This window comes from Aythya fuligula, chromosome 1 (genome assembly GCF_009819795.1).
Source record: "Aythya fuligula isolate bAytFul2 chromosome 1, bAytFul2.pri, whole genome shotgun sequence".
Taxonomy (NCBI): Eukaryota; Metazoa; Chordata; class Aves; order Anseriformes; family Anatidae; genus Aythya; species Aythya fuligula.
In genome coordinates, this window is record NC_045559.1 from 196,557,820 (window position 1) to 196,574,307 (window position 16,488).

Below are 16,488 nucleotides of genomic sequence, written 5' to 3' on the forward strand. Positions count from 1 at the left end.
TCTAACAGCACCACAGTAGGTATCAGGAAGAATCATACTTTTACACCCTGGCAAACGTATTATGTTTTAAGAAACAGTGATATACATAATTTCCATCTTTATTTATTTATTTTTTCCTGTTGGAAAGATGTTTACGCATATAGCTAGTGATCTTGCAAAGAGCAATGTATATGAATAATTTTCAAAATGTCTTGAGACCATATTGACAACATAAATAAATAGGTGTGAGTATAGGAACAAGGTCATCTTGGGGATTATGAAACTCAACATGAAACTCAGTCCCGCAGTTTTAACATTCCAAATGTGTTGCAAAGAAAAAAAAAATCTTGGCCAGAAAACTGGATTTCCCTGAGTAACACTCAGAACCCATTAAAAATGTTCAGTTTATTAATATTAATTAATCAATTAATACTATTATAATTAATTAATTATACAGTTGCCTGGAGTCCTGGAGAGGGATCTTTGTGTGCCTGAATAATAAAAAGATGACATTCTACTCCTGCAATGCATTAGGAATTTTAAAAGAACACAACTTTTAAAATATTCTTAGCACTTCTTCTGCAGTATTAGTCTTTAACGTGCATTTGATTTTTGCAGCCACAGGATGGCATTAACTGCTGTGCAAAGGGGCAGTGAAATGCCATTTGACCCTGGGCAGTGTACTTTCCATCCGGGGAAGGGAAATATTTCATTAAGAAGGATTAATATAAATTCACTACTTTCTACTGATGGCAACCACCTCTTCAAGAATGCAGTATCAAGATCTTACCATGCACATTCCTGAAGGTTCAAGTTCTGAGAGTGTGGATATCAAGGCCCTCAACAGATACTTCTTTTTCCTGACTTCAGTAATTTGGGACTTTCCAAAACCACAGAGCAACAATTCCAACTTCAGTACCAACAACTGCATAGAGCACTTTCACTTCCAAGGTTTATGGAGTCATAGTAACTCTTTAATGGATTTATATAGGCTCATAATTTACTGTTTTTTTTTTTCCCATTAAGGCTGTATATAGAGTAGGTGGTGACACATGGCATGCCAGCGGGAAGACAGTTGGACTGAATGAATGGCCAAGGTGACTGATAATTGGATTGCAAATGTCAAACCGTGTGGTTGAAAAGCTGGGTATATCAGCCCACACATCCTTTTCCCAGTTGTGAAATTAAAGTTAGGAGCAGGCACAATAAGCTACAAGTAGTTCCGATTTATAGAGGAGGGTCTGAAGGCAGCAGTAAGCAGCATCCAATTAACTTCAGTAGAGATGTCCAAGGCCACTGGTAAAATGACTGGATTTAGAGTGATGAGCAAGAATGTCAGACCAAGAGACAACCTAGCAATGCTATTAACCTTTGTGAGATTGCCCTGCCGATAATGTGATCTGGGGGACAATAAAACATGGCATGAGACAATATGCCCAATTTGGTAGTGCAAGACTGATACATGGGAGAAAAACAAGAATTTTCCTTGGTTCATTTTACAGGCCTCCAATTAGCCCTCAATAGGTGAAGGGAGAGAAAGGAGGGAAGCAGAAGGAGTCCCTCTAATGAGTTGCTTTGTTGGTTTGTAGCAGAAGAGATTGAAAAAGAAAAGTTTTAGGAGCTGCTTTGCTTTTGAGGAAGTCTCAGGGGGTGTTAAATGGGCTGGGCACTTCGCTGGAAATAGCCGTGAGAAAGCTCCTGATTTATGGGAGTGCTTGAACAGCACAAGTGCATCCTGTCAGGCTCAGTACTGGAGGCGTGATCCCTTGGCACAGGGAGATCAGATATGTCAGCCCCATGTGCTAATTCCGATGGTTAGATGCTAGGGTCATGATGCGCTGATGCTTACCCATGATGACACCATCTATAACACCACCACTGCTTCCTTTGGGAAACTGTACACAAAATATGCAGATATTATGCTTGTTCTCTGTAACTCCATCTAGTTTTAGAAGTGGAGGATTAAGAGAGGGTCTTATCCATGGATTACTGATCTGACAAAATATCTAAATCTTATTCACAGGCTTATTGCAGCAAAGGCAGATTGTCAATCACGAGAAGTTTAAGATGCAATTCCTGCTTTGCTTTGTGAATCTGGTGAATCTATGTGCTCAAGAACCTTTACAAAATAGAGCATGAATATGTAACTGATTGAGCTGCTTCTGTTTAGGCATCCAAGGACCAGTAGAGCATGGCTGCACACCTAGAGAAGCCGGGGGCTCTGAAGTTGCAGAGCTTGGAGGTTTTCAGTCCATGCTATGGCAATGAAGAGATGGGACACCAAATTAGCCCTGCAAGAACTGAGGAGCTGAAAACACAGCCCACAGCTCCAAATAGGATAATTTGCTCTGTCAGGAAGCAGAATAAATGACAGTCCCATGCTGAGCACCATGTTGCAGCAGTGTGGATTTTTTCAGGAGCTCAGCAGCTTTATGGAAGTTGGATTTCCTGTCACTGGTGTCATCTACAACCAGGCAGCCTCCAAGGCATGCAGAAAAAACCAAAATCTTCTCTATGCATCAGATTCCTTTTTATTAAAAAAGCCACAGCTTTGAATTAATGTGTTGATACTGAGAGTCGGATATTAGAATTAAATGCCTGAACAGAAGACACTTAATGCAAATATTATTTTACTTTTTAAAATGCCATTCCTTGGCGGAGATGCTTGAGTTAAGACTTCAGTCAGGCTATATGCAGTGGTTTGCAAAAAAAAACATGACAGATCCTTAGCTGTAGATATACTTGGTAAATACCAGTGCAAAAAGGACAAGATCAAGCTTTAATATTTTAGTTTATCCCACAAACATATGTCCAAAACTGCAGCACAAAGAGCGAATTTGTGCAGGTCCATTGAAAAAAAAAAAAGTTTTGTTGGGGAGGATGATATGCAATTGAACCTCATGTGTCGATTAGCACTTTTATTCCTTCAGCTAAGTGTTTTGGACTTCTTTTGAGACTAAGGTAATGCACTTATCTTGTTGCTTTCTGCTTCTTGTTCAGTCAACAGAGGCCACACCGCTATGGCACACTTTGCTGTATCACATAACAAGAAATTGTCTCTGTTGAGATAAAATGGGTAGTCTAAAACTTATGGCTTTCTGGAAATTTTGGGGGTATTTTTTAAACTATGGTCCTGTTTTTTGAAAAAATAGGTGCCAATAGAAAGTGACAAGTTTAAAATCTCCATGTCTTTTTCAATTAAGTCTTTTAAATACCTTTGTGGCCTTGAAGGTTAAGAACACATTTTTATTTATACAATACCTTAAACGTTATCTGGAATGGTAGTAGAAGGGAACAGAATCCACAGGGAAAAACAAATATATCTTAGGCTATGACAGAAAGTATTAAGCTTTCTATTGGTATCTTGATTAAAGATAACATGTTGGTCTTCAGAAATGTTGAAGTCATAAATTGACAGACCACTATTAACAATATTTGTATTTTTTACTTTCCCAGGGAATGTGAGAAAAAATAATTCACTATTTTCATTCTGACATTTTTGCTCTCTGTTGTTCATGTTAATCCTTGCTTTTGAATATTTAGAATATTCCTTGCCAAAGAAAGCATTATTTTTTTGCCAAAACATAAAATGTACTCTAGAACTGCTATGATAACATTTTCAACATCTCTGTATCATGAGATTAGCAAACAGCAATATTACATTTCAGAATGAGGAGATTAATCTGTTTCCTGACAACTGAAATTCGTTAGGCTGGGAAAAGAAAATTACTGCTTTTGAGGGCAGATTTCATTGCACTTGATGCTTCAGGGCCTTTGTACTTTTCTGTTTAAATCATATCTTCATAAAAAGCAAAAGAATTGTTTGGTATCTTATTATCAAGCTGAAGTCAGATAAGAAAAGCATTAGGATTCTTATGTTCCATGATAATATATTTAGAGAGAAAGAAGGTGTCAAATATGCTTATTAAACTGATTCTCAACCTGATTAGATGTTTTCTTATCTCTAGGCGTCTAGTAAATACTTTAATTTGTGTCATGTTACAAATTATGTTAAATACTCCAATCATATTTCACCACATATCACACAATGATGCACTTTTGCCACAAGAAATTATTCTGAAATACTAGAGTAAACAAATTTTGCGGACTACCACATTTTTGCATGACATTTTCCTGCCCTTTTTTCTATGTCTTTTTGCTCAAACTGCATGTTGGAGGATTATGTGGCAGGGGGACAGGGTGGCAATCTGGTTAAACAAAAGTACAGACAAAGAGAAAAATATATAATATCAAAAGACATTACAAGATATGGTGAGGAGACTGTAAGAGATGTTATAAGACTCAAAGAAAATGTAGTGAACTCAAAGTATACTAGAAAGAGGTTCTCACGAACTGCACAGCCTGGTGAGGCAGTTTTGGGGAATGAAGACCTTCCAGTGCATCACCAATACTGGACACTATGAGACCCTGGACAATATGAGCATTAACAATGTGGAGACAAAAAAAAAAAAAAAAGTCAGAGGAAGAAGCAGACAAAATGTGGATGATGCAAGTGTGGACTGACAGATACTATAGGTACTCAAGGGAGTGGACCTCAGGAGTAAGGATGGTCTTAACCATGATGGAGAAATGAAGGTTGTAGGGAAGATAATTCAATCTAACTGAACTTGAAAAAATTGTTCTAGCTTTTCCCTTGCAAGGGGCTTCCTGGAAACCAAAGGGCACACAAGTGAAGTGGATCTGTGGGTGTCCTGGGAACCATCTGCAGTCAGACTTCATGGACACTGCAACAGCCTGGGATCAAAGAGCATATCTCAAACCAGCTCGGAGTCAACGCATGTCAAAGGAATTGCAGATTTAGTTGAGATCCCAACAGGATATATCACAGGGTGGGTGGATTGTGTGCGTATGAACAGCAAGTGTCCCTGAAAGCACACGACGGATAGTAAAGATGTGAAAATACCCCAGGTTCAACTTTTGTTAGAGATAACAGGCATGAATTCTGAACAGCTGAGTACAGATCATCCCAGAAGAAAGGACGAAAGGATGCAAAACTTGTGTAATGGCACGTTTCTAAATTCTGGATTAATTAAAAGGCATTCTAGGTTTTTCTGTGCCCAGAAAAGACTTTAGCACAGATGCAATGTATTGCTAATGGAGAAAAAGATGTTTCCCTGCCTTAAATGCAATACTTAGCGAGAGAGGCACGAAATGGAGACCTCCACAAAATGTGTGTGTGCATACATGTGTGTGTGCTCACACTTACAGACATAAATTAGCAGTCTGGCAGCTGATGGGTATTGCAAATGCTACAGAACACACGATATAGCACTAAGGCAGACATGCTTCAGATAACACAAAGACTCTGTACATTTAAAATAGATTCAAATCATGTGAAAGATTTCCTGCTGCTTCTGCAGAAGATTAAAATATTGGTACATTCATAACACAAATGTGAAATTTAGTAAAGCCGTGTGCCCTTCACAAGGACTCTGTCACACAAAGCACGGAGCCTGGCACCAGAGACACTCTGAAAGCACACATTTGACCAATTTGGGGCTGGTAGGTGGGCTGCACCCCACAAGAAAAAAAAAAAAAAAAAAAGAGCTACAGGTCTTAAGAAACATACAACAAAGAAAAATCCTGAGCTTATCTCTGAGGTAATCCATCAGCGGGAAAGCAACATTAGAACGAATTCCTAAATCCTGACAAAAAAGAACTTAGTACAGATTAACCACAGAATTTGCCTATGTAACCTTAGCCTGAGGAATGATTTATAATACAAGAAGGAAGACCATTAATATATCCTTCTCTGTTTCAACAGCATTTAACACATGGCTGCAGACCTAATTTTCAAACCACACAATAATGTTTGGTGTTTTAATAATACTTTTCCATCCCATTTACATTGATCTAATGCTCTGCCATCACATAGTTCTGCAAACAGAGCAGAAAAAAAACAGGTGTTGGGTATATTTTAAATTGCTTTTCTCTCATGTGCTAACTCACCCATTTCCAGACATATCTGGGGAAATGCAGCCATGGGTGCCAGTGTTTAATTCCCTCATCCTGGGTATTACCATGGATAACATCAAGAAAATCAATGCCTCTAAAACAGGACTAAGTGTATCACTCAGGGCAAGCAAGAGAACTCAAGACTTTTCCCTCTTTATGCTGACAACATATGTAACTTAACATAATACTAGTTAACTGAAAGGTCACTTGTACTGTTTGAATTCACAGCTGCATGATGCTAAGTATAGTGAGATTTTAATTAGGTCCAGCAGGTTCAGAAAATGCTGATGCATCTCTCTGCTCCCAGGAGATGCTCAAGACCTTGCTGGGTGGCAGCCTGCAGGCTGGATTTGTGTTCTGGAACAATTCCACCCTTTCTATTATGCTTACAGAAGAGGTGGGAAACACCTGATAAAACAGCACATGAAGCCTACACACTGAGTATCTGCTTCCACACGTGCATGTGATGAGGTGCTTAAAGCCAAGATCTGCTGCTGGATTGCTGTGGGTCCACAAGGAAGATCCTAGAAGAGGCATTTGATGCCCAGCATGAAAACGTTGACAGCTCTATGCTTTACAGATTTTCATTTCTTCATTTCATGACCCAACAGCTCAGGTCAGTGATTCATGAAATCTGTAAAACAAGCTCCCTCCCCTCTGCCAGCTCCAGATATATGCAAATCGTTCCTTCACTAAGGCAAAGCTCTAGGCAATCAGAAATGTGATTTTTCAAGTGAGACACAACACTTGTAGTAGACGGCAGTGTGTGAACCAAAGCACTACCCCTGGACAACTCTGATCTTGCCATGAACTTCAAAATTTGAACCTGAATTCATACATGCAGAATCATCAGTATTTTTATACTGGATCAAACTGTAACTTCTCATCTAAATGGCTAATAGTTTTCTAAACCCATGTTGTAATAGTAATGGTTCAGTGCTCATTTCTAGGCAGACTCATTGCCCAGTGAAACACTGTTTTGTGGAAGATATACCCAGGGCTGTATTTCGCTGTGGATGGATAATCTGCCATGATATATTTTGATGAACTGGGAAAATCAAATCTCTTACTAGAGTAAAGGAGAGAGCAAATAATAAATGAGCTGTGTTTCTGTATTTTAATACCCAAATAAGTTAACACAAGCTTATAATGTATGTATATAAGCTGTGTAAAGTATTTGACTCATTCCTATAACTGTAACATTTGTAAGAAAAACAAAACAAAAAACAAAACAAAACAAAGTTCTGCATACTGAGTTATCTTTGATTTAGGAAGTTCATTGAACATAGAAAAGTGGATTGCTTTTCTTCATTACTCTTGGTATCCCAAATCAATAGAATAAATTAACGAAACAAGTGTGGGAGATTTTTAATGTTGGCCTGAAATCCTGCCCTGTAACTTCCATGCAGCATCAGATTATCTAGATGGCTAAAGCATTCTCCACCAGAGGCCAGAATCAGATATTTGAATATAAACAATGCACTTATTGAACTATTAGTGGTGTGATCATCCTTTACATCATCCTGGTGATAGCATGTCTAAAACATTTTAAAGAAAAAATAGTCTAATCTTGAGAGAGCTAGAAGAATTAGATTAGTAGTGTCTAAAAAAATAAAGACTGAAATCAACCATAAGCACAAGGCCAAAAGCAAACAAAGCATTCACAGGGGTGACTTAAAAGTCTACAGATGTTGTAGAAATGTCACAGACATCCTTAGCGCATCCAGTCTCTCAAGGCTATTGGTATTTCACTGAATAACTGAAATGAACTGAGGGTCACAGCTGTAGATATACACAGACCCATTCTTGCCCCTTGCCTTTGGTCTGTATTATGTCATCAGGGTTGTGAGCACAGTTCCTGTTGGCTATCTGAATTTCACATGGGAAATTAAGGAATTTAAATAGAAAACTTTTTTTTTTTTTAAATTTAAAATTATTTTTCCCTACTATAATCATTTCATGGAGGTTTCTTTCTTATTTAACAGCAGAGCAAAATTAAAATTCCACACGCATGAAGAAAAATGTTATTAAACTCCATCTTCCCAATGCTTAGGCTTTGTCGTCTGTGTTACTTCTCAAGTCGCTATCTAAAATAAAAGGACATCTGGGAGCTATTTAAATTTGCAATAATCAAGGAAAAGAGAAGAATCTGTAAAAATGCCGTGCCTTAATTATTTTGCAGTTTAAAATTCCTGTTCATATCTCTTGCACAGAGGCCAGTGAACTACTAATATTTTCAGTGATGCACTTGACGATTCTCCATCTTATTGGATCACATTAGCTAGAGATGATAGTCTGTGCAGGGAGACCACTTATCAGTGCAGACAGATGAATCACACCAGGACTTTCCCCATATTTTGCTGTGTAAGACTTTATGCCTGAGTACATATGAGAAGCAGCGTGCAATGTCATATGCAAATCTGTTTCTGAGAGTTTTAACCTCCGGTCACCTCCTGTCTTTGGGAAGTTGTTGGCTTCTTCTGAAAACAGCAACTTAATGGGGAAAAAAAAAAAAAAAGGAGTGAAGGGGAAGAGGAAGAAAGTGAGGCCCCTGCGTTTCTAGAAAGCTGGTGCACAACAACAACTCTCAAAGAACAGAGTGTGCAGGATGGAAATCTGCAGCGTGGGATGGGTGAGCTCAGTGTGTGACTTTCTACACCATGAACCCAGGTCTCAGCTAGAACAACCACCTCACCAACCTGTCCCATGAGCAGCTCCACCCTTGGGGCAATAGCCTCTGTTGATAAACCCACAGAAGACTGGTATCAGATGAGAATTGTTTTGCTGGTTTTAGAACTGCATCTTTACTTCCCTTTGTTTTTTCCCTTTCCTTCCCCCCCCAGTTTAGAAGTTGTCATCCAAGTTCAAAGCATCACCATTCAAAGTGGACATCATGACATAGATTTCATTGACTTTACTCTCTATACTTATTGTTGTTCCACTACAAACCCTTTCAGGCAAAATCAAAATAATAAAAGGCAGCAAGCACTGACATTCTGCAAAACTTTCAGCAATCATTTTTAAACTCAAGCTGAAAATAAGAAGCTGTTTACCTACCCTTTTAATCTTCCTTGCATCATCTGAAAGGCTTCAATGTTAAAAACAGAAAGGCATGTGCCTTTGGAGCCTTTTAAACCTCAAACAAAATGTTCAATCAGACACACTACCTCATTTTTACCCCATCACCAGCATGTCACCAAGAAAAAATGCAGCTTTCTCTGCCAAATGTGGGCAATGCTAAAGATCCATGAAACAAATGCTTACACAGATTCCTAATCCAGGATTTTAGCAATCAATGTTCTGTAGAGTACTATTCAGCTACATAAACCCAATGAACTTCAGCTTTAGTACTTCTGCTGTGAAAAATACACACAAGCATATTACCACACTGCTGTCTATATTTTACAGAAAACATGCCAATTTCTCACAAAGGACCACTTGCTTTAGACATCATCAGCAGTGAAGGATACAGCCTAAATGAACAGACTCAAAAGCAAAACAAGGTTAAGTATATTAAGTTCCTGTGTGGGAGAACTCAGAGAAAAAGAGGAGGATGGCAGAGAATGCAGTGTTGGTTCAGCGCTGAGCCACCAGCGTGGTGTTTGTGGGAAGAGCTGAGGAGGCAGAGCTATTTTTAAATGCTGCTTTTCAACATTTTAAACCCCCCTTCCCCCAGAAACTGTGGCCACAAAGTTTCCAGCAGCTCTTCCCCCTGTGATATTCCTGACCAAATTCCAAGGGGAAAAATGATAGTCCCTCCATCAACCGCCCCCCCCTCACAATTACAACTTCCCATTCAATGAGTGGAAATTTGAATTCTTTTTAGAAGGCTACAATTACAGCACATTATTACTTTTTCCTCTAATTACTGCATATAAATGCACGCTATGTAACAGTTTATTGCACCCTGTTAGTGTACTTACAGTAAATAGAAACCAATATGCTTCATTCAGCCCATGTATTTTGACACTCACATCAGATTTACCAATTTATCTTCATTACAACCCCTTGCACTGTTACTGACATCCTTCTCAGAGCTATGCTAACGCATCACAGTGGGAAGATTGATGAGGCTTGTATATACTGATTTGCTGCCGACGCAAGGCACTTGAGAGGCGCTGTTACTGTTCTGATAGCACAAAGTTGGCTAAAAATTAGCTGCACTAAGCCAATGCTCTGCTCTCACTTCTCCTCCTCATTAATTACGGTACATGGCTTGGACCTTGGAAGGTTAAGTCTGTTGTAACTATGTTTTTAAACTTATTGTCTTCAGTTGCTTTGTCACTGTGGCAGAGATTTAAAGTTCTGACCATGCCTGTTAGCAACTACTTTTATTCCTCAGATCTAAATAGAGGCTCTAAATAGATAGATTTTCCACCATGACCGATATTAGAAGACATTTCTGAATGAATCTACAAGGATACATTTAAACTTAGTTTGGAGTAACGGAGATCTGATATGGCTACAATTTTCAAAACCGGCTAAATGACTTAAAAGCCTGCACTTTGCGTTGTCATCAAGGAGAGACAAAATAGCCTCAGCACTTTAAAAGCACCGATCTATTATATTCCTTTATCGAGAGGATGAAGAGGTCATATCTCACCACAGATTATTTATCTCTCCAATCATAAAGTTACGGCACTTCAAAGACTTGCTACAGCTGAACACTGCAGCCCGTAGCACTTCTGGCTCATTCTTTTACTGAATACAGGTCTTACACCCCAGCAGTTCCCAGCAAGCTGAACTCTCCAGCAGTGGGTATGTTTTGCAGAGGCTTTCCTTGCTAGATGCTCAAGTAAAGTAGCATCTCCAATAGTCCATTCAGAAACCACTCAGACTGAGAAAAGCACACACTCAGATCTACTTTCCAGGCTGAATGAGCAAGTCAACGAGCTGTAGCCTGGATTAAACAATCCTCTCCTACCAAGCTGCACATGTACGCTGGAAAGCAGAGGAGGAATTTTTCATATTCTGGACATCTCAAAATCAGCTGACATAATACAAGGCTGCAGATACTGCAAGAAATGGTTTTACTCTTTACACTTATTACTGGACCTCCAACACTCCAGCAGCTGTTTGCATATAATCACATAGCAAAATCAATATAGGTAAAGCTGTCAGACCAGGATTAGGAGGCATCTACAAAAAAAAAAAAAAAAAATGGGAAGAAAAAACTGGCAGACTGTTTTCTGTGTTTTTCTATAGCTCAAAATCTTCTACCATTCTCCACTTGCAGCTTCTTATTTTTACTAAATTGGTGTAATACAAGAGAAGATAGAGTTAAGTGTTACAACAAAAATGAATAGAGGAGAACAAATACCCAGAAGACGAAAAAAGTGAAAGTGAGTAAGAAAAGATGGAAAACTTATAGCCATAGAGCTGATCTGTCCAATTACTGAAGCAAAATAAAGACAGATTACCAGAAAAATGCAATTGCACCTCTCTTGGAAATACATTGTTATTTTCATTTCCTTGCAAAGCAAGCAGGTAACTATTAGAATTGCCTTTCTTGTTTCAGATGAGTATTTAAATATTTCATCCCTGCTACAGACTATTTAAAAAAGTCTGTGAAATATTTCTAATGTGTTTGGTTTGCTTCATGTGGGAATGTAATGTAATCAAGTGGTCATTTTCCTCCCATTTCAGGCAGAAGCATTCCATTAGTAAGAATCCACTAAAGCAAGAGATCATCCTGTGTAAAATCCAGTGACATCCAATTTCAACCTAGGCAGAAAAATGCTACTTGATACCAAGTGCTGAATAAAACCTACAGCCTTCCAGGACATTACAAATGTGTCGAAAAATTCAGCCCTCGACTTGGGACCTGAAAAAAAAAGTAGCATGGGCAATGCAATGCCACAATCAGTGAAAGATCTAGGAGAAGGAATATGTTTTTTTTTGTTGTTGTTTGTTTTTTGTTTTTGTTTGTTTGTTTTGTTTTTTGTTTTTTTTTTTTTTTTCCTCCTCCGCAAACACACAAAACAAAAATACAACCTCTACAAACAACATCACCAAAACAAGCAAAAAAACCCACAAACAATTATTATTAAAAGGAGTCCGGTTCTGACTTCCTGATGCATCCTTTAACCCAGGGTCTAGAGATGCTTTTGCATTCACTTTGAGACACTCATTGGTAACTTCAAGCCTCACAGCACAGCCCTGTGACAGGAGCCTGGGGGTACCATTAGAAAAGTCACACAGACAGATCTGTTCAGAGAAGGGAATTCAAGGAGGAAGGAAGAAGTGATGGATGGAGGATTTGGGCTCAGAACTTGCTTTGCTAGAGATTTCTTGTGTAGTTACAAGTGCAGCCATTTAGATTCACATTTCCAACCTTGGCAGACAAAAATACACATACAGCCCTTGCTGGGAATTCCTGTTTTCTCCAACATGGACAGGGACAGGCTACTCCAGAAGAGTCACCCCTATGCCATCACCTGGAGATGAGCAATGGCACTACACAGAATTATAAGGGCTAACATCTCCCGTGTTATTTGACCTAATTTTCTGAATAACTTCTGCAATGAAGTGGAAATGCTGTCACTAATGGAATCTGCTCAGTAAATACTGGCCAGTGTAGTATAGCATCCATGTCAAATTCAAGTGGGAAAAAAAAACACAGGCTTATTAAAAATAATTAGCAAGTTGTATCTAGAAAAGGTCTGTCAATGCCTTGCACATGCACTGGGCATAAGGGACCAGGGGTTGTCAGGTCAAGCCCTATCAGAGCTTTTCAAAGGGAACCACATTTGCTGTCTTATAGAGCAGACAGACTACTGCAAGGAGGGTATGAAATGAAGCTGAAAGGGAAATACTGTACTACTGGGAGACTGCGGTTGTCTTGGCAATTAAAGCCTACCCAGGGGGTTAATTACACAGAGCCAGAGCCAGGCATTTTATAAAATGTGTTTTGAGAGTGCCACAAGAATGCACACACCTCAGCCAGCCCAGCTCTGAATCTCCAGCAGCGAGTTTGCTCTGATCCCAGGGAACCCAACTTCCAAGACATTTCATTAGCAGCTCAAAAGATCCATTTGGCCATTGAGGTTGTGTCTCCACCACTGCGTGGTTCCCTTTCTCACACAGCATTCCCAGTTTGGCTTTACAAAAATGTGGTCCCATCCCTGCTTCTCCAGGAGACTGTCACAAACCTCCACGTTAAGCAGTTTCTCTGCTCTACAGCCTGCCCTCCGTTTCATTCTACTGCTCCCCATTCTACTGCTCCCCATTCGAAAGTCTGGGAGCAACCTATGACTTTACTTTCCTTCTGCTGTGTCTTCAGTCTTCAGAATATTATACACCATTATTTTTTTCAGATGAGACAAAAAACAGAGGAAAGAATACATTAGCATGTATTATATTGTCAACTACAGCTTCATTCTTATATTTATTTTATTTTTATTTTTTTGCTATTAATAGTAACACTTTCCCATCGCTATGGGAATCCTCTGGCAAGTGTGATTTTGGCATGTTTCACAGAGCTCTTAGGGAGGCACATGAATGTGAAAGAGACTTATAGACCTAAGATTTTCATCAATAGATATATTTCAAAATCAATGCTAATTTCATTCAGTTTACGATCTTCTCTAACAGTATAAACTGGAAAGCTTGCAGTTATTTGAACACATGATTACTTAACAGTTTCCAGTGTAATAAATCCTAAAAAGGGCAAAATCCTTTTATTCCTTCCATTTATTTATGGCCTGGAATGTGTGGGAATCTACAGTGTATTATCAAGGAAAAAAAAAAAGCCATGTACAGTAGTAAATTAACCCTTCACTTTTGTGTTCTCCATTACACAAAAATAATATTGGATTTATAACAAACTAAAATAATCATAGAATAGATAAACGTGCATTTTACTGCATTTTACTGCCAAACAGTGATTGCATTGGGAACTATTTTGTCTGGATGTTTTTTAACTTGTATGGATTTGAAGAGTATTTCCTAAAATATATAGTAGGAATGATTGATTGTTTGGGACAATATAGTTTTATTTCATTTGCACCACTATGAATCACAAATTTCTTATTTCACAAATCGATTAAAAAAAAAAAGTCATGGACCTTCTACCCAAAGGAAAAAAAAAACAACACACACTATGGTGTACAGCAATGCTGAAGAAAACACATGTAGTAATACCACTAGTATACAAATATATCACTCTATATCCAACATGTGAGCTATTTATAAAGAAAAACTTTCTGTTAAGATTAGACCAAGAATATGGTTGATACTTAGAGAACATTTTTTTTTTTTTACTTGAAAATTGTCATTGGTAGTGCCAATAAACAAAATTAAGAAATTATACATTGATTCTGATGATGCAGTGAAAGTGAGAAAGGTCAAAGTTGGCTTTCATCCAAAAAAATATTCTTAGACTTGAGATTCAAATTTTAAACTTTTCACTTCAGGGGCTGGAAACAGTTTGGTACACAAATTGCAGACTACGCAGGGTGTATGAAGTAGTGCCTATGCAAATCTTGCCAGGGTTGGGGTGATGCCACAAATTTTAGAAAAAGTATTTTCCTCTGGAATATTCTACAGTTCTGTTAAAAATAAAATGTAAAAGCTACAATAAAAGAGGTAAGTGAAGCAGATTTGAGGTGGAAAACAAATGTTGTTCATATTTGTTCATTTTTTTCCTGAGCTTGTGAATTGCAAGATGTATTATTACTTCCATATAATCAGGCACACATCTTTGTGTGTGTCTGTCAAACACTGAGAGAAGGGAGAATTCCACTCTCCTGGCATAGGAAGAAGTTATTTTAAACTACAAAAATCAGTTAACCTTTTAACATATATTTTCCACTTAATCTTACCTCCAAAAAATGCTCTGCTTGCTGTTCCCGATCCAATTTTCTTGACGTTGTTGTAATCAGACCTGTGAAAAGAGGATGATATTTGATTGTCAATACCCGTTGAAAAATATATGTCTCTATCGACCAGAAGAAACAAATTCATTTTTCAAACACTCAAAAGGAAAAAATCTATTTGAAGCTATATCAGACACAGATTTCTTGACATCTGTCAAGCCTTTTCTTTTGCAGCACAGCCATTATGACTTTCTGACTAACAATAAATCTTAAAAGAAAATAGCTGTGAGAAAAGTAACTGAAAAACAGTTAGCTGTGTATCTACACTTAACATGCTACATTTATTACACTGAATAAAACACCTTACTAAAGAATCACTATTTGTCTTATGATTAAGTGCTTCAATGAATCATTTGCATTTGACTGAAATCCTTCCGTAAAAAAACTCATTAAAGATTTCAGAGTTCTCAAACAACTAATGGGATAGGATGCTGATTACTTCCATGCCAAGAATACTTGACAAAGAAGGTTATTTCTGTAATAACTACTTGTATACATAATGATTTCCAAATGTAATCATTCTAATGCATTAAAGGTTTTGTACCACAATTTCATCAATTTGTTCCATGCTCAAATTGAGTCTTTAAAATAAAGTACCCTTTTACATGAGGATGATCAAGATATCTTTTCTTTTAAAGCAATGCATTTTCACAAATGATTAACCTCTTGTGAGATTTATACCAAGTAAAGAAAATTAAGAACTTCCAAAGTTCCCTCAAGAAAAGTAATGCATACTGTTCTATGAATACAACTTTTTTTTTACTTTTTTTTGGTAAAGATTTAAAGGTTAGACTTGAGTTTTCCCTCCTACAAAGTGTTTCTTTGGATAGGGAAATGAATTGTTTGTCCATTTCGTGATAGATTCTGACAAGAGTAAAGGGACCAAATTTTCCTATAGGTATGTAAGTTTTTGGAGATAATGCCAGTGGACAAAGTAGCTCTCAAGAATTCCTCCTCTGCAAGACTACCAAGGAAGATAAATATTTCATGGATTCCCTATAAGACTTAGTTATTTAATTAGATTAGATAATCATCTAAACACATATCCACGATGACCCTGAATTCTTCAGAAAAGAGTTGCAACAACCTCTTACATCTACATAACGCCTTTAGTCCCAGAAGGCTTCTACAGCTACTGCTCCTCATACATTGTCACCTTCTGCCTAGAGGATCACTTCATCTGTTTTGGTCAGAAAGGGGGGTAAAACACATTGTGAAAAAAAGGTGAAGCGTTACTTGAAGTAATGGAAAGGAAAGTCCATCCTGCCTCCAATATTTCAGGCTCCTAATGAGATCTACCAGAACACAGAAGTGACATCCAAGGGGAGGTCAAAGACACCAGAGTGGGTTGTGACAACAATCTCTGTAATATTATTACATGGAAGAACAAGGTGCTGGCAAATGGCTGAAAAAGCGAAACAACTGGTATTTCCTGCATTGAGCAATTGTAAGTATTCAAAACAGTTACACCATATGGGAGACTTCTACTCACTGCATGAGTTTTAACAGACATGACAGAATGGATGACAAATTGGTGTCATTCACACAAGATCCCCCATGTCTAGAGAGAATGCAAAGATACAAGGAAGAAGTTCTTAGTTATAAAAGAAGCTTAGCCTCAATAATTGGATAAATGAAAGAATTCAATTGTGAAATA

At 38.0% G+C, this 16,488-nt stretch overlaps 1 protein-coding gene across 7 annotated transcripts in view; it reads right to left on the bottom strand.

Moving 5' to 3' along the window:
- The window catches only part of FAT3 (FAT atypical cadherin 3), a 418,888-nt gene that overhangs the window by 120,981 nt on the left and 281,419 nt on the right, over positions 1 to 16,488 (bottom strand). For all 7 annotated transcript variants that reach the window (XM_032196191.1, XM_032196182.1, XM_032196148.1 and 4 more), the window contains exon 4: positions 14,778 to 14,839. In XM_032196191.1, the coding sequence (XP_032052082.1) occupies positions 14,778 to 14,839 (62 nt within the window). The remainder of the gene's footprint in view (positions 1 to 14,777; positions 14,840 to 16,488) is intronic.